At 42.4% G+C, this 24,292-nt stretch overlaps 2 protein-coding genes across 3 annotated transcripts in view; both read left to right on the plus strand.

Annotated features, from left to right (window-relative positions):
• crmp1 (collapsin response mediator protein 1) overlaps nt 1–12,529 on the plus strand; it is a gene marked incomplete at its 5' end in the record, with an annotated part of 15,226 nt that extends 2,697 nt beyond the window's left edge. For both annotated transcript variants that reach the window (XM_083635664.1, XM_083635665.1), the window contains 12 exons: nt 690–874; nt 1,083–1,247; nt 1,993–2,054; nt 2,237–2,317; nt 3,578–3,646; nt 4,001–4,121; nt 4,301–4,457; nt 6,862–7,003; nt 7,123–7,293; nt 10,521–10,700; nt 12,060–12,225; nt 12,399–12,529. In XM_083635664.1, the coding sequence (XP_083491790.1) occupies nt 690–874; nt 1,083–1,247; nt 1,993–2,054; nt 2,237–2,317; nt 3,578–3,646; nt 4,001–4,121; nt 4,301–4,457; nt 6,862–7,003; nt 7,123–7,293; nt 10,521–10,700; nt 12,060–12,225; nt 12,399–12,490 (1,591 nt within the window). In that variant the 3' untranslated portion in view covers nt 12,491–12,529. The remainder of the gene's footprint in view (nt 1–689; nt 875–1,082; nt 1,248–1,992; nt 2,055–2,236; nt 2,318–3,577; nt 3,647–4,000; nt 4,122–4,300; nt 4,458–6,861; nt 7,004–7,122; nt 7,294–10,520; nt 10,701–12,059; nt 12,226–12,398) is intronic.
• Nucleotides 12,530–17,010: 4,481 nt separating this feature from the next.
• LOC310775506 (intelectin-like) lies at nt 17,011–23,058 on the plus strand. Its single transcript, XM_083635668.1, has 8 exons — nt 17,011–17,083; nt 17,278–17,337; nt 17,540–17,590; nt 19,496–19,743; nt 20,478–20,636; nt 21,652–21,772; nt 22,262–22,365; nt 22,556–23,058. Exons 2-8 carry the CDS (start codon nt 17,280–17,282, stop codon nt 22,706–22,708), a joined length of 894 nt encoding a protein of 297 aa, XP_083491794.1. The 5' UTR covers nt 17,011–17,083; nt 17,278–17,279; the 3' UTR covers nt 22,709–23,058.
• The last annotated feature ends 1,234 nt before the right edge of the window (nt 23,059–24,292 follow it).

A 24,292-nucleotide genomic window follows, 5' to 3' on the forward strand; every position in this document is an offset into this window, starting at 1 on the left:
ATTTTCAACCAGCTTTGTATCATTAGAACATTTATATCAGAAAACTGTAAACGGTTTTGAAGTCTGTCATTTAATTTGACAGTTATTGCGTGTTAAAGTGTGGACCAGTGACATCACTGGTCCACACTAACTCAAATTAATAACTCATTATTAACTCAAATCAACTCTCAATAACTGTCAAACTATTCATCATTCATCTAGTTTGACAGTTATTGAGAGTTGATTTGAGTTAATGAGTTATTAATTTGAGTTAGTGTGGACCAGTGATGTCACTGGTCCACACTTTAACACTCAATAACTGTCAAATTAAATGACAGACTTCAAAACAGTTTACAGTTTTCTGATATACTACTGATGTTCTAATGATACAAAGCTGGTTGAAAATGGACAGAGTGTTCCTTTAACGCCAGGTGTAAATGGCCTCAATATGTCACAGAGATACAGATCAAGTCATCATATCTTAGTTTGTTCTTGTCGATAATGACCTTGATAATAATCTGTCTTCCTCATTCCTGTCATCTTTTCTGTCCCATCATCCTCCACAACACCCATAAACATTCCTTCTCTGCATCTTTCCTGGTTACATCTCTACCTGGCCGTTCCTCCCTTTCTCCTTCCTTTCCTTTCCTTTCCATCTCTCTCTCTCTCTCTCTCTCTCTCTCTCTCTCACTGTATCTGATCCTTGGCAGGCAGGTGGGGGAGAACCTGGTAGTTGCGGGGGCTGTGACAGTGATCGAGGCGAATGGCCGTATGGTGATACCGGGGGGGATCGATGTCAACACCTGTCTGATGAAGCCCTACATGGACACACATCCTGTTGACGACTTCCTCCAGGGAACCAAGGCTGCGCTGGCTGGGGGCACCACCATGATCAGTGAGTGTGGATGCATGCATGTACACACTGACTCAGCAGCAGCACACACACACACACACACACACACACACACACACACACACACACACACACACACACACACACACACACACACACACACACACACACTGTGAATGCCCTAGTATTCAAGCATATGCCACGCACATAATTCAGCCCATACTAACCTTTGACGTTTGCCCCCCGTCAGTTGACCACGTGAGTCCACAGCCGGGGGACAGCCTGCTGGAGGCGTTTGAACGCTGGCAGGAGGCTGCAGATAGGAAGGCGTGCTGCGACTACTCCCTCCACATGGACATCCCGCAGTGGCATGAGGGTGTCAAAGAGGAACTGGAGGTGCTGGTGCAGGAGAAAGGTGCAGTCTACAGTAGTCCACCGCCGACCCTATTTTGGTCCCAATTCAGAAGAGCAATAGGAATAAACTTAGAAACCATTTGGCCCAGCGCAGGATCCTCTTATTTTGGAGGCACAGTGGAAATCCATTGTTGTGATTACTGTGCTGTCATGGTGGCAGTGTGTGAAATTCTCTTGTCATCTGTTTTGGGCAAAAAGTCGCCTTCCGTTTTGCGGGAAATAGAAAACCAGCTGTAGAAGTAAGCGCTGCAGGTCTGCGCAGGTCGAACACCATAGACTTCTCCCCCACCCCCTGTCCCCTCTCTCTGGCACTGTGTGTGCAATGCATGCGTGCGTGCGTGCCTACATGAATGTGTGTGTGTGTGTGTGTGTGCGTGTGTGTGTGCGTGCGTGTGCGTGCGTGTGTGCGTGCATGTGTTCGCGGCTTTGTGTCGCTGTCTGTCGACCTCGAGCAGGCACACTGCTCAAATCCCATGCTCACATATCAGCCATAACGGACGGACGGACAGGACACACACGTTACAGCAGGGGCTGCACTGCTTAAAAACAAGCTGACCCTGCTTTAGACGAATAGGGCAGTTTGGGATTTCGATATTTGAAATTGACCAGGATCACTTCACCCATTTAATTTCTTGGAACTTTATGCTTTATCTTAACTATGATCACAGGATTTGCATGTTTCTGATTTTCCAATTTCCCCCTTCCTGTTGTGCGAAAATGATCGCCACTCTCTCCACCTCTGTCAGGTATCAACTCCTTCCAAGTGTACATGGCGTACAAGGATGTGTACCAGATGACAGACACTCAGGTCGGTTTGGCACTGTCACGCTCTCAAATGGCACACACGGGACACTAAAAACCACAGACACGCATAATATGTAACATGATAACATTAGAATTCCCACATGTGAAACGCTTGCCTCTCGTTGCTCTTTCCTTGTTCCTTGTTCCTGTCTTCTCACACGTTCCTCACTCTGTGTCCGCCCACAGCTGTATGAGGCCTTCTCCTTCCTGAAGGAGCTGGGTGCTGTGGTCTTAGTTCATGCTGAGAACGGAGACCTGGTTGCTCAGGTAGGCTCCCTCTAACCCCCTCTATGTTTGTTTCTCACTGAAGAGTGCACTGCCCTACAGTCTCCACTGCAGTGGAGATATTTCTGTTCCATAAGGTCAGAGGATTCATGCTGACCATGCTGCTGAGGATGACAGGTTTATCAGAGGCCACCGTGGCTGCTGACCATGATTATACTAATGATGATGATGTAACGCTGATTAAAGTGCTGATGGTGATAACGCTGATGCTGCTGATGGCAACGATGATAGTGGTGGTGGTGGTGGGGATGGTGGTCCTGATGGTAATCGCCCACCTACTGGCAACACAAAAAGCGCCTGGTCTCGAGAACCGTTGGTTGGATCGACTTCAAACTTGTGGAGTGCGCTTAGGGGGAACTGACGGAGTGCAGTGCGGAATTTCGTGAAATTCGGACACGCACATAGTCATAGCGCCACCTACTGGCAACACAAAAAGCGGTTTATCTCGAGAACCATTCGTCCGATCGACTTCAAACTTGGCGGGTGTGCCGCTGGGGATCTGAGAAAGTGCAGTGTCGAATCCCGTGCAATTAGACCAATCAAATCATGGCTTTCATGCTGGGGACCCCAGAAAGTGCATTGTCAAATTTAATACAAATCGACCAATCAGAACACGGCTTTCACATATCTCGAGAACCATTCGTCCGATCGACTTCGACCTTGGCAGGTGTGCTGCTGGGGACCCCAGAAAGTGCAGTGTCGAATTTCGTGCAATTCAACCAATCAGAATCCTACCTCTCCCCTCCCCTCCGAAGTCAGAACCGGCACAACTGAGCATGCTCAGAACATTCTGGGACTTCTGTCATAGACATTGTGATGATCATCAGTGATGTAATAAATCCTTCACTGCAGTCAGAGGTAGAGTCTGTGTAACCTCACTCAGTGAGTGAAAGTCCAACGCACTGAGTGAGTAAACAGGCACTGCACTAGTGGCGATAATAATGATTTTGGGGACAATTGCGGTGAAAAGCTAGCCTGACATCGGCAGACCAATTTGCAAATGCGACCGTTTCAAGGTCGGATGGAAATCTGTCTGAACAGGAGGGTGGCCAGACACATCTGCCACAGCGAATAAACCACGAGCTTGCAGATTCGCCAGGTTTCCAGGCTGGTGAAAGCTATCATGCAGATAAAGATAACTGAGTAAGTGATAGTGGAAGAGGTGATTGACGGAAATGGTGGCTGTGGTGGTGATGATGCTGATGATGAAGACAATAAAGGATACTTTTATTTGTGCTCTAGGAACAAAGGAAAATCCTCGGCATGGGAATCACTGGACCTGAAGGCCATCCTCTGAGTCGTCCTGAAGAGGTGATCTCACTTTCTCTTTCCCCTCCATCCATCCTACTGTTGTTCTCTTGAATGCCCAAGACAAATTTCTCCTAAGGAAGACAATAAAGGCTAATCTAATCTAATCTAATCTAATCTAATCTAATCTAATCTAATCTAATCTAATCTAATCTAATCTAATCTAATCTAATCCATCCATCATCCATCCATCCATCCATCCATCCACCTGCACACACACACACACACACACACACACACACACACACACACACACACACACACACGCGCACGCACGCGCACACATACAATACATACATACATACATACATATATTCATCATTTATAGACTTGTTTCCTCTCTTTTTTGCCATTCAGGTGGAGGCTGAGGCGGTGTTCCGTGCCATCACCCTTGGCAACCGTGTCAACTGTCCTGTCTACATCACCAAGGTGATGAGCAAGAGTGCGGCCGACACTATCACCCAGGCCCGCAGGAAAGGTCGGCTCTGGTTTTCCTATCCGCTTCCTATTTCTGCTCAACTTTGCATTTCAAGTTAATCCTTTTCTATTTTAATTGTCTGATTCCCTTTCACTTATTCTTTCAGTGTCCAGTTAATGTTCCGTTGACATCGCTGGCAAATTCTCAACCTCCATGTCACCCACTATCTTCCTCCACAGGTTCTGTAGTTTTTGGGGAACCAATTACAGCGAGCCTGGCCGCTGACGGGTCTCACTATTGGAGCAAGAACTGGGCCAAGGCAGCGGCCTATGTGACTTCTCCGCCTCTCAGTCCTGACCCCACGACCTCAGACCACCTCCACACACTGCTGGCCTGGTAAGACCCCAGACCACCTCCACACACTGCTGGCCTGGTAAGACCCCAGACCACCTCCACACACTGCTGGCCTGGTAAGATACAGTTATAGAGAGGCAAAGACTTCATTTGACCATTATTGCATACAAGGGGTATAGAAAACGTTGCAGCCCAGGGTGCATGTTGAGTAAATTCACTGTAGTCATCTTGTAATCTAGGGACCGGTGAACAGGAACCGGCAGAAAGTTATAACCTCGCCCATCATGTTTGTGATGATAATGCTATGGAAAGAATATTGCTAAATTGTGATTAATGAATAGATAATATCATTGGAATGCGTGAAACACGTGAGCACATTTATGTAGTATGAAGGCATAGTGCTTAAATCGCTGATGTAACCTCTGCACTAATACAAATCAGCTCTGTGATATCCAAGGAGACACCTGCAAGGATCTAAGTCTCACTCTCTGTCCTCGAAGTTAGTTTGGTATTCATGCCACAAACACCTGATGGTGTAATGCCCAATGTCAAACCAGCTTCTACTCAGAACGAGAACATCAGTGAAAGAGAAGGATTATACAAAGGTGTGTGTGTGTGTGTGTGTGTGCGTGCGTGCGTGCGTGCGTGCGTGCGTGCGTGTGTGTGTGTGTGTAAGGAAGAGAGAGATAGAAAGAGCTAGCAGGAGTGAGCGAGACAGGGAAGATGAGAGAGACTCAACAATGCAAAGGCACGATATAAAATCCTTTGGGAGCCACTTCAGCTACTTGTGAAGTAAAGTACAGTATAATTATTAAGAGTGACTGAAGTTTTAATTCATGAGTACAAGAGTGTCATACTGCAGTAAATAATGGACAAAGTGCACTGGACCAGACCACACACACACACACACACACACACACACACACACACACAGAGCATTCTGCTGTGCACCTTTCACTGTCCCCGATTCCATAAATAGCACAGGAACTAGAATCCTTCATCATCTGTTGCCTTGGCGACCAAGTGCTCCCCTCCACCTCCTCTCTCCTCTTCTCTGTTATCTCCTCCTCTCTCCTCCTCTCCCCTTTTTGTCTCTTCCTCTGGCGTCCCCCGCTCCTCAAGGTGGGTCCATGTCGTCTTTGCGCTTCTGCTGAAGCAACAGGGCATATGTTGAGGTTCGTTTTCAGAGAGGTGGACAAACTCTTTGAAACATTGCAGTGAGGCCAATTCCTTTGATAATAACCACTCTCTTGGCATAGTGGGGATGATCCCATGGCTCACTATCATGTAACAATCACTATAATTAATAAATGAGTAGAAGACTTTAGATGAGAGATTATGATAATAATCATTATTGCGGATGTCATTCAACCTATTGTATGTCATAGGGGAAGTCAGTAATGCCTTCATGCGGTGTACTTAAACCTTCAGGGTATGAATGCCATTGCAGCTGTCATGCATCAGGCTTGACTGGCTCAGCCGGGTGGGGTGTGTGTGTGTGTGTGTGTGTGTGTGTGTGTGTGTGTGTGTGTGTGTGTGTGCGTGTGTGTGTGTGTGTGTGTGTGTGTGTGTGTGTGTGTGTGTGTGTGTGTGTGTGTATGTGTATGTGTGTGTGCGTGCGTGCGTGCGACGTGCGTGCGTGCATGCTCAGCTGGGTGGCCTGTCAGTGGGAAAGCTCTGGGGTTTTCTCATGAAGACGCGGAAGTAATCTTGAAAGATGTAGTTCATCGAATGGCCACTTGGGGCTGCTGGGTGCAGTAGGCATTCACCCCATGTTAAAATACCCGACTTTGTAACAGGATTAAACATGTTTCCTGTATGCGGCAAAACACGGTTTTGGTCTAAATAGCTAATTTCACATTTTCATAACAACTGTAAGGGGGTAATTTCTTATATAACTCGCACATTTGGAGTAAAATAGACGTTATAAAAGGGGGTGATTGACAGGTCGCCTGTTCAGTGATCGCGCAGCTTGCCGATCACAGACCAATAGCAGGCGGAGCTGCGGCTCTGAGATACGCCCATCTCACGTGAGCTGCGCAAGGACCCCAAGTTGGTGACAGACAACACTTTGCTGCAAAACATTAGTCCAAAAAATAGTGTATGGGTTTGTCCTTATTATTGAGGTCAGTGTGGCCTGTCTGCCCTCTACGCCATACATGACTGCAACTGTAACTCAACACCATGCTGCTCAACGAGAACACCTGGTGGCTGCTAGAGGGAATGCCAGTTTATGTGTCGGACATTATTGCTAGGGAGTGGGCACTGTGTTCAGTTCTTTGCAGGTCTGGTCTTTGCGGCCAATAATCCTTCAATTGATGATCGGAACACATATTTCAAGAGTTGACAATCATTTGCAAGGATAGTATCACCTTTGACAGGTTAAATCAATGCTATATAAAGGGTATACTGATGTCTTCCTGCTATTGTGTTGCCATTGCTACAGTGGGGACCTACAGGTGGTGGGCAGCGCTCACTGTGCGTACAGCGTCTCCCAGAAGGCCATTGGTAAGGATGACTTCACCCTGATTCCAGAGGGAACCAACGGTGTGGAGGAGAGGATGGGCTTCGTCTGGGACAAGGCTGTGGTGAGCGCCGAGTATGTGTGTGTGCGTCTTTGTCACTGTGACCGTGCTGTACTGTATGTTTGCGTGGTACATTTTGCTTGTTTCATCTATTCTAAAACATCCACTCCTCTATCTCCCAGGCCATGGGGAAGATGGACGAGAACCAATTTGTGGCGGTCACATCCACCAACGCGGCCAAAATCTTCAACCTGTACCCACGCAAGGGCCGGATAGCGGTGGGCTCCGACGCTGACATTGTTATCTGGGACCCGGACAGAATCAAAACCATCACGGCCAAACTCCAGCAGTCGGTGAGGACAAAAAAAGAGTGAAACATGGTAACAGGAGGGAGGGGAGAGAAGAGGTGGCGTGGAAGGAAATGTTAAAGAGCATGGTGCAGGTTAGAGACTTTAGATTTACCACTTAAAGAGCATGGTGCAGGTTAGAGACCACTCAGCATTCAGCATTCATATGTGGGACTTTTATGTAGCAATTAGGATTCTCTTTTGTTTTTCCCCCACACATAGCTGCATCTAGACTGGTTTTTGTAAAGCAGCTGGCACGCGCACATGAAAACATCAAACTTAACACGTGACGTTCCCTCGGATCATTATGTCCGTACGCCGAGCGTCTGTTATCCGCCTGAGAGCCGGGTTACATGAGCTGAGATGGTCGGGCCGCTTTGTGGTCTCTGGTTCTCCAAAATTATATTTCCAAATAGGCGTTAGTTTGAAAAACCGATTGCATATTGGGGGTCTACTAGTTTCAGTACTAGTTACGTTTGACTACTGAAATTATTAAAACTTCATAAAGTGCCATATTAACCATAGATAGAGCCAAAACTAAACAGTTGCCTTGCAGAAAAATAGCGTTGATTCAGATTTTTCTCCTGCTTGCTGCAATGCCGAAATGCATTCTGGGCAGTGTTATCGTACCATAGGGGTCATTTTTGGAGCTAAATTATCGTACAAATAAGATGAATTATCGTACGTCTGGCAACACTGATTATTTTTTGAGCATGCGCATTATAATAGCACCTTTTTATCCATATTTCTGCCCTGGGGGCATGTTTTAATTTTGTTTTTTGTTTTTTTGGGAGTATTTTCATAAGAATCTTGAGTCCTAACTGTAAATGCTTTTTTTTTACCTGCACCGCGCTCTTTAAATAGAGTAATGAGAAGAATGGAGTGAGAGACAATGAAAGTAATCTACATTATATACAGTGCAGCTAGCAGTTGGGGGAGGAGAGGCAGAGGAAGAATTCAAGGCGGAGGAGAGGATTTACAGGAAGGAGTGTTGCATTATGGGAGATAGCAGAGTGTGAAACGGGATAAAAAAAAACAAATCAGAGATCAGAGGAGGTGGAGCGAAGCCCAGAGAATGTACTTCAAAGTCAGACTGCATGCTTGATATTCAGCAAAGCTTTTACTTTGTAATCACTGTGCTGTCACCACCGACACCATCACGCGTAAAGGTTCTCCATTTATCTTTGAACTTTGAAGAAGGGGGAAACAAAAAGGCAAATTCAAACTCAGGACGATGGCATCAGAGGGGAAATTTGGCTTTGAGCAATGTGCAGTGAAGATGGTAAACACTGGCTAATGTATTCAGTCTGCTCTGCCACTCTCTAAGGACCTAATCCAGACTGGTGCTTTAGGTTCTAATCCCTCTCCACCCCTCACCCATTGTGTGCTACCACCTCCCAGCCCATCCCCCTATTCACTCTCCTTATGCCCCCCCCCCCCCCCACACACACACATACACACACACCCACACACACACACACACACACACACACACACACACACACACACACACACACACACACACACACACACACACACACACACACACACACACACACACACACACACACACACTTATTCATCCCCTCATTCTCATTATGCCTGCAATGTACTGCAGTATTAAGTCTTGTGTCTCATTGTCCTTCTCTAGATCTGTTGATCCATTTAGCCCTCCTGATGCAATGATGCGATCTGAAAATGTACAGTCAGTGTGTGTGTGTGTACACTGTATAGCATCTGGAATCAACGTTCCAAATACAAAGAAAACAACGCTTAAATCCTACAGTATACCAAGTACCCAAGCCCAGTTTATAGACCTCTATAAGAGGCAGGTGCTGAGGAAAGCCACTTCCCCTCCTGGAGGGCCCGGCCAGATCACCCCCTTCGTTTGGAGTTTGAGATGTTGCCCTCAGGCCGTCGCAGTGGCGTGCCTGACCAAGTTGGTGCCCTAGGCAAGATTTTTGCTGGTGCCCCCCCCTCCCCCCTCCCCCCTCCCCCAAAGAAAATATAATAAAAATTATATTGCAGCTAATCCAGCACTGCAGTGCAGGCTCAGAATCGCCCTTCCCCAGTGGCGCTGGAAGTACTTTTAGGTAGGGGGTGCTGTAAGGAAGGGTCTCTCGGTGCTGCCCGCGAGGGCAGCGCCGAAGAAAATTTTACGTTTTTTGGACTTTCATCCATATTTAGAAGAATATTTAATTTTAAATTAACATTAGGATTATACTGTTGTGATGTCATTATTCAGTATCTTCTCCTTTTCTCACTCACTTTCATGTAAGCACCTGCTCTCCCTTTAGTCGTTTTACACTACAACAGACAGAAACACAGGCATAAACACTGAACTTATTATTATTATTATTATTATGGAAAACCAGATTATGATGAAAATCAAACACTTTTGAAGAGAGAGCGTATGAAATAAGATTAGAGCTGGGAAGCACAAACTGTTTTTTAATGCATCTTGTTGGTGGTATAAACACAAGACAGCCAAATCCAACAAAAGAAGAAAAAAGAAAAAGCTCCGAGCAGGTAGAAGGGGGCGCGGCCGCGCAGTGGGTGGGGTGGTATGGATTAGGGACCATGGTGAAAGTGCTGCAGCCCGGGCAGCCAGAAAGCCAGAATTAGAAAAATGATTTCACTATTATTTAAAGACTTAAGACGTTGTTCTCCTTATTTTTGTCTACTATTGTAAAATAATAGTAGGCCTATTATCATGAAAAAGTATTTGTATTTGTATTTGTATTTTTTTTTTTTTTTTTACCCTCTCTGGCGCCCCTAACGGCTCAAGCGCCCTTAGCATTTGCCTAGTTCGCCTAATGGACGGCACGCCACTGGGCCGTCGGCTGAGGGTGCCCACAACGAGGACCAAGCGCTTCAAACTCTCCTTTGTCCCGGCTGCTATTCAGCTGATGAACAGCAGATAGAACTTTATTTCTCTGGTTCTGCCCTTTTGCACACAGACTGCCCACTTATGCACTTTTACCTGTTGTACTTTTGAAAGCCTCTCTGCCTCTATTGCCCTGTGTTTAGGTTTTTAGGTTTCTGTCCTTTATTTTCTTTTTTACGTTCGTATGTCGTATGATACAGTATGTGTGTTTTATATTACGTGGCTGCAAATCAATTTCCCTGCAAGGGGACAATAAAGTTACCTTTGACCTTTGACCTTTGTATATTCTTACTCGTCGCCTCTTTCTCTCTCTCTCTCTGTATTGCTCATGTCCCGCCCCACACAGGCTTTGGAATACAACATCTTCGAGGGTGTGGAGTGCCGCGGGGGTCCCGTGCTGGTGTTGAGTCGGGGTCGCTTGGTGTATGAGGAAGGCACGCTGCAGGCTCAGCAGGGCTCTGGCCGCTTCATTCCCCGCAAGCCCTTCCCGGGCTACGCCTACCAGCGCATGAAGTTCAGGAACCAGGTGCAGTAGCCTAGGTGGCTTTATCTAAACGTGCCCTGTCATGTAGTATGATTCAGTGGGCAGTAAACATCCAATGTTAGTTACAAAATGTATTCCTCGGGTATATGTAGAGTCGTCTCAACACCAGACCCATGAGAGTTCTTACACTGATACACTATGGGGCCCTTTACACGAGGACAGTCTCTGGAAGAAACGACACAATAGCGTTTCCTTCACACCTTTTCCTTCACACCTTCTCCTTCTCCCTGTTTACATGAGCACTGTTGAATTTTTAAAACGCCGTAATGTACATGCCAGGTCGCTAGGTGGCAGTGTGATGGTCAACGGGGCGTTGCTCGTCGCTCCATGGACGCTTCTCTGCATGACGTCATTTCCTAATCGTCTTTCTGGGTTTTAGACACGGATTACGGCTACCGTAGTAATTTTTTGACTTGCAAAAAAGCTGTTTTCAAGCTAAAAAAACAACAAACTGATTTAAAGTTGTAATATTTTCGGGTGAGAACGTTACATAGATGTGACCAGTTTATCAGAATAAGCCTATTTGGAAATCTTTAACGAGCAGCGAGGATCGGGAGCGCTGGCTGTGCTGACACTGTCTACTGTGTAGGCTGCAGTGAGAAAACACTGTCAATGTGCTTGCCTAACGTTAAATGCCGACCGGGTACAGCCATCGGCTCCTCGCAGCAGCAGTAACGCTCGCTATGAACATGTAACTGAAGTCGGCCGCAGTGTAGCTTAATTCTGAATGTTGCCAAGCGTGTGTCGCGTGTGCAGGCACGTCAGAGTTTCTGGGAAGACTATCGTTTCTAACCGATTACATGGAGCGCTCAGCGGGAAGCGTCACCAACAATTCCACTCTGGAAGGTGGTTCCAAAATGTGTCGTCTCCAAAGCGCAGAAACGCCGTCGCCGCCTTAACGGGAGGCACTAACGATAAAATAATTCCCCGTTTCCATAGGAAACCGTCCTCGTGTAAAGTGCCCCATACTACTGCTGCATGCTACAGAGCTCTCTCTGGGTCTGGGACACTCTTCGCTTCAAACGGGTGTCCGAATCCTGGCCAGTGATCGGTTTGTTGGGAATCCTGAACCCACCAATCAGTAACGACTTTAGCAATCAGGCGTACCCACCCAACCTGACTCTGAACCACTCTCTCATTGGTGCTACGACCTGTCAGTCATTCAGTTGTTCCCCCCCTCAACGCGCCAGCGAGGGCTGTGAAGTGGCACAGACTCATTTAAGTAGTATGCGGAGCACAGCGATTCAACGTAATATTAGTCTTCTCTACACGTCATGTTGTTTCTGAAGTGTGACTGGTAAGTATGCTTTCTGCATGTGTCTGTGTGTGTTTACTGTCCAGCTGAAGGGGAGCCAAGGTGTAGCTCGCGGGTTGTATGAAGGCCCTGTATATGATGCCCCTGCCACCCCTAAATACATCACTCCCTCCCCATCAGCCAAAACCTCACCCACCTCTCACCAGCCTCCACCTATACGCAATCTTCACCAGTCCAACTTCAGCCTATCAGGTAAGAGTATTATACTATTATCACATACTGTCCTTTTTAAGGTCTGAGGATACTTTTGATGTTGGTTGGAGCTGGGATATTAGGATGCCTTGCATGAGCTAGAATAAAAATGAGGTCTCTGGAAAACTTGACACTTGAATTAAATGTCACATCATGTTGTCTTCATTTCTCAGGGGCGCAGATTGATGACAACATCCCACGTCGCTCTGGCCACCGCATTGTAGCACCCCCTGGTGGTCGCTCTAACATCACCAGCCTTGGTTGAACACTTGACTGTACACAAAGTGTGGTTGGGGTTGTCACAGCAGTAGTGTGTGAGCACACTGGCACGGATGAATATCGGTGAGGTCATGTACGTTAGACTCCAAGGCCACAACATGAAACTTTTAGACCTTTATAATTTTACCACCTTGAGTCTATAGTCACCAAGATGCATCAGCTGCACATTAACACTCACAGTACAAGAAGATAATGCTTTACTCTTACAATCAACTCACTCAGAATCGTGGCCACTCTCACAAACAGAGCCAGTGTTGGACCCCCTCCAAATGTGAACCCAGCATAAAGTCATTGTGTCATAATGTTGTAATTTCCTCCTCCATGAGCACGACTTCCTTCATCGTTGTCATATCTCACCTCTCAAGGGTCCGATCAGACATGGTGCTTCTATTCCACTCCTCTGGTGGACAGCTGAAGAAATGGTGGATTTCTCCTTTCAACATCTTTGCAATATCTGTTTTCAGTGTGGCTCAAGTGGGTTGGTTGTACATATTGCATGGACATATCTTTAGATGTTGCACTACTTGTGGTTTGTTGTTACAGCGGGAGGTACACAAAAGTTGTATTCAAGGCACATTTGACATTGTATTGGACAGCACAGAAATATCTAACCTTATATTATAACTGCTTTAAACACAAAAAATAATCACTGTGGATAGAGCCAGCTTACCTTACAACATTCATTGTAACCTTACCTGACCTCAATAATTAACAATGTAACTTCCTCTCTGTCATCAAATACTGTAGCACGTATTCAATGTATCGATAAACTCCCATAAAGTGTGAACCAAATAAAGCAGAGGAGCAGTTAAAACAGAAGCAAAAAAAACAAACAGTAGTGGTCTCAGACTGCAAAACCACTTTACAGTTTGACCAGTATTGTACCTACTGTACATTATATAATTTCAAAGAAAATGATTTATGATCTGTGTCTGATAGTTATGTTGTCAATCACTCATACCAGAAATAGATCTTTGTTGTGACAACATGCTCAACTCATTGCTGTAAAAAGGGCTTCAGCTCCCACTGCTTTTCTTTACTGAATCTTTTTAAGCTGGTTTGATTTGATCGGATTCATTCTGTGTGTTTTCTTTGTTATAGTGTTTCTATGACATTCCATTTTGTTGCCGTTGTCTAGCCTCTCCGATGGAATCACTAATGATCAATAAACACTTGACTGTTGTGAAATATGACAATAAAACAATACTTGTTTGAAAGTTTACTATACCTTTGCTCAGCTATGGTCTGATGAGTCACCTTTCACCCTTTTCCCTGCATGTGGATGCACTGTGCTTAAAGCAGGTGAAATCTAAAGGATGCCTTCAACTCACATTGTTGCTAAATGTTAAACATAGAATAACAGTAAGTGTATTTGCAGCAGCTGTGGGAGTCATTGGCCTTTTTTACTTCACACCCAATTCACCCATTTTGTGTCTAAAAGGCAGGAAGTAACACAGGTACAAGCAAAACAGTAACGAGGGCCTCTGCATTGGATCACTAAATGGATTGGAAGTTGGAAACCCTCATTAATGTTCTGCTTGCACCTGTGTTACTTCCTGCCTTTTAGACACAACATGGGTGAATTGGGTGGGAAGTGAAAAAGGCGAAATTGGGTCTGATTGCTCTGCGTGTTTTTATAAGGGCCAAAGAAGAATGCCTCCTACTAAACACATTCAAGAATGGTTTCATGGACAGAAAGTTGAAGTGCAACTCCTTCCATGGTCTCCCAAATCACTAGATCAGTAATCCTTGTTGGCACTTTCTAAAGTGCAGAAAGAAGGAATAAAGAAGACTTCCATCTCAAACCACTGGAGGCTTTACAGTCAAACATCAGTCTAATATCCCACCACACAGAGATTTTTAGTAGGGGGGGAAAGCATGTGACAAGAAAGGGTTTTAAGTCGATGGCAATTGTGGTGACATTATCATGTATCATCATGTATCATGTATTATTATCATTAGGAATCACAAATGTGTCTAAACTAGTGAAGGATTTTCTTTATGAGCAACACTAAAATGAGATCACTGACATAATGGTGCTCTAAAGAGTAACCTTTATTTTCAGAGGAAAAACATCTTGTTCCCTGTTTACAGAATAGCAATAATACAGTACAATAATAGACAATAGCAAAATAAAGGGACAACTTTTTTAAACATATCTCATGTTATTAATTTTATAGCTGGTCTAAAAGTAATTAAAACATTGTTGGTAATAATAACCAAAGATAGGTGAAACAAGAAAAATACTAAAGAAGTCCTGAAACAAGGATTTGAGCTGTCCAACTGGCATGAGTGAGACCAGCTTCAACCCATCTTGGAGTTTATTAAATTTATATGGTGCAAAAAAGCAGAATGTTGTTTGTCCTAAATCAGTTGAAACACAGTTTGAGTGTTAACCAGACAAAGAGTATCATAATGATGACTGGATACTGTTTTTGTTTTTTGTTTTCTTCCTCATGCCATTTCCACATCAAAACTTTGTTTGGAATGAAGAAGAGTTGCCTATCAACTCCACCTGTCTAGATGAAGCTGTACATCCTCTAGCCTGGTAAAAAAAAAAAAAAGATAATCTTGATAACCTGACCTCACATCCAGCAAAACAGAATTTGAGGTCACATTATCAAGATGGTTTTTTGCAAGCTGTACTTCCTCTACTCTCTGCCAAAATGGTTCACCTGCACGTGTTCTATTTCCAGAATACAGCCATTACACCTTTGGAGTCTTTTACATGTATATTTCCTCTGTTAGTGCTCGATTACTAATAGTTACTGTAGACTTATCTTGGTATATTGTTGTAAAGAGGTGAATAGGTATATTATTCAATCAGTCTACATCGCACTATTCCTGGTGGTTCGTAAAGGGAACAGATTTGAATTTGAATGTATTGCACTGCAAAACGAAGGGTTTTATTTCAGATCATTGCAAAAGTGTCAATGTTTGAATGGATGACATAGCCTACTGTATTATATTCAGTTAAGATGTTCTGTAATTAACTTATATAATGTATGGCAGTATGGTGTAATGTGATTTAATGTAATCAGGAAACATTTCATCATCTTTTATTATTTTGGTTGGAAATTACAAAATGCTATCATGATAACTTCTTTATGAGCTGCAAATTGTTAATGGTTTTGGGCCAGGCGCCCGGGTAGTACCAATAGGGTTGCAGGTTCGTGCCCCGTGTTGCCTCCAGCTGGTCGGGTGTCCATACAGGCACAATTGGCCGTGTCTGTGAGGCCATTTAGACCTGGCACTAGCATGCGTTTTCTGTGATCAGATTGCAATCGGATAGTGCTTGACCACATTAACCTGATTTTATTTACACCTGGAATTATTATGTGTCTCCAGTGTCCCCATTGAGATGCGATTGTGATCGGATCAGGCTGACTCCCTAGCGTAGAGCAGGAGAAAAACAGTGGTGGCTGTTGTATGTGGATTGAGAGGACGCATTGCATTTACACTTGTGTTCAATGTGGTCACAATGCGTCCCTGACCACCTCTGGAGGTGGTTTGGCCGATCAGATTGCAATCCGGCCTCAATGGGTCTTGGGGGCGTTTACACCTGTACTTTCAAGTGGTCAAGCACTATCCGATTGCAATCTGATCACAGAAAATGCGTGTTAGTGCCAGGTGTAAATGGCCTCACAGTGAGTGGGAGGCCGAATATGTGTCCTGGTTACTGCACTAGCACCTCCTCTGGTCGGTCGGGGCATCTGGGACGGAACTGGGGAGACTCCCGTGATCCCTCCCACGTGCTACATCCTGCAGGTGAAACTCCTCACTGTCAGGTGAAAAGAAGCGGCTGGCAACTTCACATGCATCAGAGGAAGCATGTGCTAGTCTCTCCCCAGATTGGCAGAAGGGGTGGAGAAAGTTCAACGACAGGGACAGCTTTGCAGGGGGGATAACATTTAATTAAATTAAATGAAATTGAATTGAATTTGATTAAATTAAATGTAATTAGATTTAATGAGTAATAATGGTTTGTTGCGTTATCTGGACGTTAGCTATGTTATTACTTGGATAGCTCTAATAGGAAATTAGTATTTTTCTTTTCACCATCTTTTATAACACATAGAATATCTCCATTCATACTTTGTAAATATGAATGGCCAGGACTTCTGCAGTCAACCTGGGACACAGCGGCTGGCCAAATGCATTGATGCAAAAGATAGTTATACGGTTTAGGTTTTATAAATAGTCGCCAACTTGTCAGCAACTTGGAAATGTTTCCAATTTCAAGGTGGTTACACCAGACATATGTAATATGTAATTAATCATGTAGCAGCACTGGTTTTGATCTAATGCTTGTTGTGTGACTGTGACTTCCAGTCTTCAGCTCACTGAAGTATGCAGAGTATGACAGACAGAGTATGAGATCACTGTGTCTGTGAGCTTTCACTGAAAGTGTCACCATTGCTGGCCACTCCCTAATGTGTTGGTTGGCTATAAAGGAGGAGGTGGGACAACACATCATGCCACATTTTCCTTTTCCTTCATTCTTCATCCATCAGAGAACAATACAGTCTAGTGAGAAGAAGAGCTGCTTTCTCTTTCTCTGTGTATCACATTTGGCCAGGTAAGTCACAAGAAATTGTCCGTAAACTAATTTAATCCAATTGCTTTTGACACAAGAGTGCAGAAAATAGTTTCATATTGTTGAACAAATAGATGTTTAGCATAGGCATTATTGAAAGTTTGAAACATAATGGCAGTATTGAAACATCTAAAACTGGGGTCAGAATGTTGTAACTGATCTTTTGGTCTCCTCAGTCATGGAAAGATGGACCATTCTTCTTGTTGTCCTTCCCCTGGTTGTTCACCATGTGTCAGGTATGGCATTAACCTACAGTTCCTCTAACTCTAATAACTTATTTGATACTGTCTGCTCTCCTGTTTAATCACTAAAATTATGTGTTTGATAAACACATTATAAAAGCAGCCTACTGTACCTTTAAGACTGAACTGACAAACACTAATACATGTGGTGGTGATACTAGAATTCATTAATCAGAATCTGATCTTTTCTGTGCAGGTGCTGTGCCCAGAAGCTGCAAAACACTAAAATCTGATGGTGTTAACACAGGTGAGCTGGTGTCCAGGGCAGTTTTGTGCAACCTCAGTAATGTCATGTTGCATTGTTATTATTTAGGTCATTGTTATTATTTAGGTGATCTTGATCAAATCCAGATTATATGATATGATATGATATGATATGATATGATATGATATGATATATTAGATTAGATTAGATTATATTAGATTAGATTAGTTTATGCATGTTCGAAGAGAACATGCAGTAGGTAGCGTCATAGCACACATATACACACAGTGCATGCACAATCAAACTACAATTAACATTCATTACCGATACCCCTACATCAAAAACATACACACCAAGAATATTATCTAATATTGCACAATGCCCTGTACAAAGGAAATGTTACCCCTCCCCCCAAGAAATAGGTTTGATGATCAAATGAAGAGTTAAATATTGCACCGATGCCCTAGAAAATATTGGATAATAAACTGGAATGTCAGGTATTGTAGAGCATTGTAGATGCTCTACAATATATCATCTCTTACTGTTAAGTAGTTTGATTGACAGTGGAACAAAAGAAAATGTATACCTGTTCATCTTACTCTGTATGAAGGATGTGGTTTGGTGACCTTCTGCCTGAAAGCAACAGCTCATACTCTGTGTGAAGGACAGTGTTGGGCAAGTTACTTTCAAAATGTAATATATTACATACTAGTTACTTTGCTTTGAAAGTAATGTTACTTTACAATATTACTGTCTGTGTAGAGTAACTTACTACACTACTTTTGCATTACTTTCACCAAAAATAACAGCAGTAGCAGAATGACATCGCCGCCATGGAACCATCCCGAAAAATAATTTCAGCCACCTTGAAATCAGTATAAACAATCCAAAATTCAAAATGTTATCCTTTTCCTTTGTTATTGTCATCTATAGTGGTTATTTGCATACAACCACACAGTTTGATTAGGAAATGATTATATCTTTATTTAAATAATATTTAAATAAAGATATAATGTGATTATATAGTGAGATATATGTGCTTTGATACCCCCAAAAAATGTAACTCAATTTGTAACTTGTGTTACTTGACAAAGTAACTGGTATCTGAAATCCTGTAAGTAATAAGTTATATTATTGAGTTACTGCTAAAAGTAATATATTACATGTAATATATTACTTTTGTAATGAGTTACCCACAACACTGATGAATGATGTGGTTTGGTAACCTGTACCTTCTGCCTGACAGCAGCAGCTCATATTCTGTATGAAGGCAAGGGAGCTGGAAGGTGGCTGCTGAGGGTGCTGCAGCACCCCCTGGTGGCAAGAGATGGGATTTTTGAAATTGTTGGATTTGGCTGTCTTGTGTTTATAACAGCAACAAAATGCATTAAAAAACAGTTTGTGCTTCCCAGCTCTAATCTTATTTCATACGCTCTCTCTTCAAAAGTGTTTGATTTTCATCATAATCTGGTTTTCCATAATAATAATAATAATAAGTTCAGTGTTTATGCCGGTGTTGCTGTCTGTTGTAGTGTAAAACGACTAAAGGGAGAGCAGGAAAGTGAGTGAGAAAAGGCGATACTGTACTGAATAATGACATCACAACAGTATAATCCTAATGTTAATTTAAAATTAAATATTCTTCTAAATATGGATGAAAGGCCAAAAAATATCAAATTTTCTTCGGCGCTGACCTTGCGGGCAGCACCGAGAGTCCCTTCCTTACAGCACCCCCTACCTAAAAGTACTTCCAGCGCCACTGTATGAAGGATGTGGTTTGGGTCGCAGGTGATTTCAAGGCCTGCTTCCTCGCTGGCTCCTCGAAAATCTCCTGGAGAGAAGATGGGAGCTGCATGCCAATGATTTGACCAGCCCTCCTGATTAGGTTTTGGAGTTGTGATTGCTACTAGACATTGTCATGACACTCCTCTGTCTTCCTTCATTTAGATGGGTTGTACTACCTGACCACTGCTGGTGGCACGGTCTACCGGACTTTCTGTGACATGACCACTGCAGGCGGTGGCTGGACCCTGGTGGCGAGCGTACATGAGAACAACATAAATGGCAAATGTACACAGGGTGACCGCTGGTCCAGCCAGCAGGGGGACAACGTTAATCTGCCAGGAGGAGATGGAAACTGGGCCAACAGAAGGGTCTTTGGAACGCCCGAAAGTGCCACCTGCGATGACTTCAAGGTAGGCTACAGTAGATGCTTCCTGACTATACTGACTCATGACCAGTGTTGGGCAGTAATGCGTTACTAAGTAACGTGTTACTGTAATCTGATTACTTTTTCAGTAACTAAGTAATGTAAGGCGTTACAATTTCGAAAACAGTAATAAGATTACAGTTACTGATCAAAGTAACAGGTTACTTTTTTTGGTTTTTTTACCCTTAATTATGCAGAAAAACAACAGAAAAACTCTGGAGAGAACATTGCTTTGTTTATGTATGTGTGTATAAAAAAAAAAAAAAAAAAAAATTGCAATATATATATATATATATATATATATATATATATATATATATATATATATATATACTCTAGCCCATCAGGTTTGAGAGGCTGCAATGTTTACAGTTATGCAGTTTGGCCGATTGTGGACTCTTGTATTTCATTCCAATAAAGTAGATTCAGTTGTAAAAAGAGCTTGGTTGTATGTCACTTTTTCAGGGGTAAAAAAGAAAAGAAAAAGTAACTAGTAACGTAAGTACTAATGTAAATAATTACTTTTGAAAAAGTAATGGGTAAAGCAACTTGTGTTACTTTTTAATCAGCAACTAATTACATTTCCCAAAGTAACTTGCCCAACACTGTTCATGACTGACTGATTCACTAGAAAAACATCAATGCTTTAAAGTCCAGTTGAAATTAATTTTAAAAAAGTACACAGGGATGGTTGCTTCACTTGTTCCATTTCTTTCCCAGAATCTTGGTTATTATGACTTGGCGGCAAGAGATCTGTCAGTGTGGCATGTTCCCAACAACAGCCCACTGGAGAACTGGAGAAGCGAAGCCATCTTACGATACCACACAAGCTGTGGCTTCTTACGCGGTTTTAGCGGGAACCTCTTTGGACTCTTTACAGTAAGATCTACTGTGCCTCAATACATTCTGCACTTGGGTTATGTATGTAACCAGTAGCCTACAAGAAAGATGTTCCTATCCAAATGTATTCCTGCTCATTCCCTGTTCCTTAAAGGATGAACTGTTGAGTTGACTTGCAAGGCTTGAGCTTAACAAAGAGTGAACATGGATTTAAATCAGAGAAATCTTTCATTCTCACCAATCACAATGACTCACATGAAACATTTGATCATATGACTCGAATTAATTTGCATTTCACCTCAGACGAGACAAGACACTGCTTTCAAGTCTGAAATGTATCTAGAATTGGGAGGGAGATGAACATTTCAGCTTTTTGCCATCTAGGGCGCTGCTAGATAGATGATGTCACTAGGTTGACTGAACAGTAGAGTACAGTACAGTACAGGACAGGACAGTACATTACAGTATTGGAGTACAGTACAGTATTGGAGTACAGTACAGTACAGTATAGTACAGTACAGTACAATACAGTAGTAGCGTACAGGCTAGTTAAGTGTTGGTAAGGGTTTTGAATTCTAACAGGCACACAGGGCTGTTGTGTTCCTGACTTGAATTGGGGTAATTTTGATTAATCAAAGTGTTCAAAATCCTTGCTATACTGAGAACAAATGGGAAGCTCCAGGACTGTTGTATGGACTAACAAACCTGACTTCCTACTGGCATGGGGAGGGGGAGGGGGGGGGGGGGGTGAGTAGATAATGACTGAATTTTCATTTCACTGGGAAATATTCCTTTATAATACAGTCTTCCTATTTCTTTTGAGCAGGCCTGAATGGAGCCCGTATCCTATAAGCTTTCTTTTTTTAATACCCCCCCCCCCACACACACACACACACACACACACACAATTTAATTTTACAGCACTTTGTAATACATGGTAAAAGCACTAAAAAGGTATTTGCATTATTATTAGCTTAATGATTGAATGTGTAATTTTTCACTGTGTTTGCAGTAGGAAAATAACACAAAATTACTATTTTTATTTTATTTCAAGCGTTACCCAGTGAGGTACAATGCAGGGGCTCCACTCACCAACAATGGACCATCCTACCGTATCCATTATGATCATGGAAATACGCACAAGACAAGGATGTTTTATGGACCCTCTGTGAGAGGTAATAGTATTTAAAATGAGCATGTTGTGTGTACTAGCAGATAGTCTACAGTATGTGCTGCTCTTGTCTTCTGCTATGATCTTGGTACAATATAGAGTGTACTAATGCACAGTATGTGCAGGTTTCTGTGCTCATGTGATCTGTCCAGTGAAAGCTCTTTGAATCTATCTAGCTTCAATCATCTTTATTTACACTAACTTTACACATGCAGACAGGCGAGGCAGCGATCAATGGATGGATGGATCTATCTATCTATCTATCTATCTATCTATCTATCTATCTATCTATCTATCTATCTATCTATCTATCTATCTATCTATCTATCTATCTCTATCTATCTATCTATCTAACTATATATCCATCTATCTATCTATCTACAGTATCTATCTATTTATCTATTTATTTATTTATTTATTTATTTATTTATTTATTTATTTATTTATTTATTTATTTATTTATTTATGTATTTATTTATTGCTTCTCCATCAGGTCAGTTTAGCCCAGGCTACATCAGCTTCAGAGCTATCAACAATGAGCGTGCCGCCACTGCCATCTGCTCTGGGACCAAACCAACAGGAGGCGATGTTGAACATGTGAGATTCAAATTATGTGACTACTGTACTTTGTTGCAGTAGGTCAGTAATGGCAGATATTACAACAAAGAAGTATGCCAGTGTTAGGTTACCTCAGAACTATAAGACAGAGGAAAGTCTTCACAAGTATAACAAGACAAGTCTCTGTATGTGTTTTTATTTGCTTTACTTATATATTTTTTGTATATAGTTCTGTATTGGTGGAGGAGGACACTTCCCTCAAGATGCACCAAACCAATGTGGAGACTTCACTGCCTTTGATGGGAGTGGCGATGGGAACAACCAACAATGGAGTGCATCCAGGCAAATTACTGAGGCAGCTGTACTGCTCTTCTATCGCTGATGTTCCCTCATCTTCTTTGCATCTCTGAGCTGGGCCCATCTGTATCACCATGCAATATGGCCAAGTTTACATCTGTCTTAGTTTCTAAGTTGGAATGATAACTCCAGACAACACTGATAGCATCTACAATAATAGTATCATATTAGCATTACGTGTGCACTGTAGAGTAAACTAGTCATTTAGGCTTACATTATCAACATGATTCTTTCCTGTCTATCTTCCTGCACTTTATTAAAAATGTGCACTTGTACTGATTTCATTTTCAATACCAAGATGGTAACCTATACTTACCTTTTCTCCACATAATAATATATTGTAGCTTGTTGAGTTAGATTCAATTGAGATCATAAAATAAAATTGCAATATATATATATATATATATATATATATATATATATATATATATATATATATATATATATATATATATATATATAGGCATATATATAATTAGACATATTATATAATTATATAATCATTAATTATGTTTCATTTTTTTAAGTGTTGGTGGAATCACATTATGTTAATACAGGCTGTGTTGTGTATTATTATGGCTCTTGATCCCATGATTAAACAATAGAGATGGATAAATTATGAATGCAAATTTATTTTAAATTTATATGGTTTTGCCACTTTAAGGTGGTTGATCTAAAACTGAAGAGTGTTTATTCTTGTTTTAGTACAATTCATTCTAATGACTAATTATTAACTCATTAAGTTCTTCATAGTTTCTCATATTTTTCAAATATGGAACAAAAATCATGTTACCTTCTCATAGCTTCAGTTGGACATTTAAGATAACTAACTGAGTCAATGACTGATGAGACATTGGTTAATCAATAATAAGATCTCGTCTAAGGATCATACTTGTCAGATTTGTCTCATGAAAGTCTCAGAATTATCTCATGTTCGTCTCTTTACTTTCTCAAATATTGCCAAAATCTCAAATCAATTTAATTTGTCTCTGAGAAGTCTCCCATTAATAAGTCTCTTTTTCATCTCGAATAAATGATCACAGAATCATACAAAAATGAGAAGGTTCCAATTAGTCTCAAGAGATCAAGATGAACAACAGATGAGCAACAGATTTTTTGCTATGAGAAGGCCAGTCTAGCCCTACTGTAGAGTAGCCCAGGAGGGGCTGTTTGAGAGTTTACTATAGTAGCCTACCGTATGTTGTTTGATAATTCATACTGCCTCAAAGTACAACACATGGACACCTGACCAAAGGAACCTTTGCTCAGCTATGGTCTGATGAGTCACCTTTCACCCTTTTCCCTGCATGTGGATGCATTGTGCTTAAAGCAGGTGAAATCTAAAGGATGCCTTCAACTCACATTGTTGCTAAATGTTAAACATAGAATAACAGTAACAGTATTTGCAGCAGCTGTGGGGGTCATTGGCCTTTTTTACTTCCCACCCAATTCACCCATTTTGTGTCTAAAAGGCAGGAAGTAACACAGGTGCAAGCAAAACCATAATGAGGGCCCCGGCACTGGATCACCAAAAGGATTGGAAGTTGGAAACACTCATTAATGTTCTGCTTGCACCTGTGTTACTTCCTGCCTTTTAGACACAAAATGG

This window comes from Poromitra crassiceps (genome assembly GCF_964638095.1).
Source record: "Poromitra crassiceps genome assembly, chromosome: 4".
Classification (NCBI taxonomy): domain Eukaryota; kingdom Metazoa; phylum Chordata; class Actinopteri; order Beryciformes; family Melamphaidae; genus Poromitra; species Poromitra crassiceps.